Source organism: Verticillium alfalfae, genomic scaffold (genome assembly GCF_000150825.1).
Source record: "Verticillium alfalfae VaMs.102 supercont1.12 genomic scaffold, whole genome shotgun sequence".
Classification (NCBI taxonomy): domain Eukaryota; kingdom Fungi; phylum Ascomycota; class Sordariomycetes; order Glomerellales; family Plectosphaerellaceae; genus Verticillium; species Verticillium alfalfae.
The window spans coordinates 320572-323580 of record NW_003315027.1 but is presented as its reverse complement, the minus strand read 5'-3'; the positions used below and the strand labels follow the sequence as shown (position 1 = coordinate 323580).

The 3009-nt window shown below is 59.8% G+C and overlaps 1 protein-coding gene across 1 annotated transcript in view; it reads right to left on the bottom strand.

The window, feature by feature from the left end:
* The window catches only part of VDBG_08327 (DUF1237 domain-containing protein), a gene marked incomplete at both ends in the record, with an annotated part of 1992 nt that extends 179 nt beyond the window's left edge, over window positions 1–1813 (bottom strand). Inside the window, 3 exons of the mRNA XM_003001236.1 lie at window positions 192–1233; window positions 1298–1571; window positions 1656–1813. Coding sequence (XP_003001282.1) covers window positions 192–1233; window positions 1298–1571; window positions 1656–1813 — 1474 coding nt within the window. The remainder of the gene's footprint in view (window positions 1–191; window positions 1234–1297; window positions 1572–1655) is intronic.
* Window positions 1814–3009: the final 1196 nt, after the last annotated feature.

Genomic DNA, 3009 nt, shown 5'->3' with positions numbered 1-3009 from the left:
CAACCAACGGGAAAAAAAAACCATGTCCCCAATGATAAGCAAACGGGTCCCCCAAGATAAGGCACAAATTGCACTTCGCAATGTCGAGAATGGTGTCGGCGAACACGGCGTTAGCCCAGACAAACCAGCTCCCTGCATGTGGTTGTCAGTCTCCGCACAACAATCAGAGGAAAGGAGAGAGGTCGACGTACGCGTGTAGGACGTGATAAAGTTCACATCAATGCTCTCGTGCACGAGGCCGAGCTTGGCCGACTGCAGAACGAGGTGCAGAGACTTTGTGATCTCAGCATCATCGTCCGACGTCTGCGCCTGGATCAGCAGGCTCATGGGCCAGGCGTTCGACAGGCCGACGTGGGGTCCGCCGATGCCCTCGAAGACGCGCCCCTGGAGGTAGTAGGGGTTGCCCGCCTTCTCCAGCAGCATCTTCCTCGTGTTCTGGTACACTTCGTTGGTCGTCTCGGTGAAGCCCATGAGGGGCAGCGCCAGGAGCGAGGGGTAGTTGGCGTCGTCCATGATGATCTGCGAGCCGTAGCCGTCGACCTCGTAGGCGAACACGTCGCCGTACTTGCGGTGCTTGACGACGCCGTGGGTCCAGACGCCGTCGGCGATCCTCTTGCCCCACTTCTCGAGGGTGACGCCGAGGTCCTTCTTTCCGGACGCCTGCAGGATGGCGGCCGTGCGCTTGAGCTCGACGGACATCATGGCGTTGGCGGGGATGAAGAAGCCGAGAATGGTCGCGTCGTCGCTGGGCCGAAACGCCGACCGCACGAGGCCGGTGCCCCAGTTCAGCGGGTTGCCGACGCCCTTGAGGTTCAGCGTCTCGGTGCCCGTGTCGGTCTTGCGCTGGAAGGTGTACTCGTTGCGCACGAAGCGGCCCGTCTTGGCGTCAAAGGTCGACCGCGACTGCTGCTCCAGCACGGAGACGAGCGTGTCGACGGCGGCGTACCACCTGTCGTTGAGGAACTTGGTCGACCCCGTGTTGTCGTGGAACCGGTTGGCCAGGGCGAGAAAGTGCGCCAGAGAATCCAGCTCGTACTTGCACTCGAAGACCGAGGTGGCCTCGTAGAGCGGGTGGACGACATCCTCCTGCTGCCCGTTGACGCTCGGCTGCAGGTTGCTGATGGGCGGCGGCTGGAAGGCGTTGCAGTAGGGCGACTCGATGACATACTCGGCCTGCGTGTTGATGGCGCCCAGGATCAGGTTGAAGATGGCGGGGTCCTTTTTGGCGAGGGGCTGGATGGGCGTCAGCGTGGTTCGTCGAGTCGCGCAACCACTCGGCCGTGATGTCGCCCGTCACGATGAAAGAGTGAGGGCCCTGCCATTTCCCGTCGGCATTGAGACCCCGTTCCGTGTGCTCGATGACGCTAGCGCCGGTGCCGTCTGTGTGGAACTTGATGGTCGTGTCGGTGGTCGAAGGGAATGCGTTCTCGAAGAGTCTGGCCAGATCAGGATCCTTCATGCGCGAGGTGACCTCCTGAATCACGCGTTCCACCTCGTCAGAATGAAAGGTCCGGCATCGAGGATCGGGTCGCTGGTACGGCAATGCGAGGGGCCCTTCACTGAAGGGGCGACTGCGCGATGCATCGTTAGCACAGTCCCGGGTGGGAGGATCATGTCGCCGCGGCGCTCGCGACATACTGTGCAATGGTACTTACTGTGCAAAGGTAGAATATTGGGCATAATTAGGACAGGCAATCTCCCGGTCGAAGAGACCTGGTGACGACTGGCCGGCGGATGCAGGGCCAGCAGACGCTTGGGCAACCCAAAGGCCGACCAGAGGGACGAAGGTAGCAAGGGAGTTGGGAAGAAGCATTGTGCTGCTGTCGAACGGTGCGACCAAGGCGAGGAAGGAGCTGTGCTAGAACATGAGAAGATGATGGTAGGGATGATCAATGACCAATGTTGGGTTCATGTATGTGCGAAAGCAGCGCGCTGTCGTGGCGGCATGGAACTGAGCCGGCGCGGTTGTCGAAGGGATGTTGTTGGCGTCGAGGAAGTCACGGCGGCAGATCATGCGGCCGAACAGAAGCTACGTCGACGGTGAGCCATGCACCATGCTCCACAGCACACCGCCTTAGGTAGGTACCTTAACCTAGCAAGCCTAGCTACCTCTCTGGGCGGTGCGTGACAGGGAGACACCCCGCTGCGGGTCTGGGGAACGCGCTACTTGGGGGCGCTTAGGCCTTATTTACAGGGGGCCTCGGCAGGTAGTCAAGGTTCCTGGTTGAGTACCTACGTACCTACCTTTAGGGCACCTAGTACAGGACCATCGGCACCATCTGCGCCATCCACCATATGCATCTCATCTCTGCATGGATCAATCTAAGCTGTCCAGTCCTGTGAACGCTGTGGCCGATATGTAAGCGGCAACATCTTGTTCAAAGTGAAGGCCGAGACATCACAGGGAGCACCGAATCATACCCTGCCGCCGGAAACCGCCGTAGCCCACCGTAGCCCATCGCTAGATCTTATTCGAATGTAACATGGTGCTCTTTCAACCCCCCTTCATCCGTCCAACCCTCTTTGAACACGCCTGATCGACACGTAGCCGCCCCTTTCTGTCTACATCTCCGGCGGCACGAGAGATGCAGACTCTGGGCACGTAGCATTCGACCATGTGCAACCCGCCATGCCAAAAGTTTGTACCCCTCTTGACTGCGTGCAGCGCGCGTTGCTGAATGCACCTCCTGTTCCCGACGTCTCTGCTCAGGTTGCCAATAATGTTGACCCATCACTTCTTCGCAAAGAAAGACATAATGTTGCCCTGGCCCTTGGGCGCTGCCTTCTTCGCCTTGGGCTGCGTCCCAGAGCTCGGGGCCGCAGCCGCAGCCGCCTTGGTGGGCGCAGGCGCCTTAGGCGCCGGCTCGTCTTCCGAAAAGGACTCCCAGGCTTCTTCTTGCGTCGTGACTGGCTTGGTCAGTATTGGGGCCCATGTCCCGGCTGCAGGCGTGAACTCACTGAAATAACCCTTCTTTGTCCATCGTCTGGGTCTTTCTTCATGACGCGCCG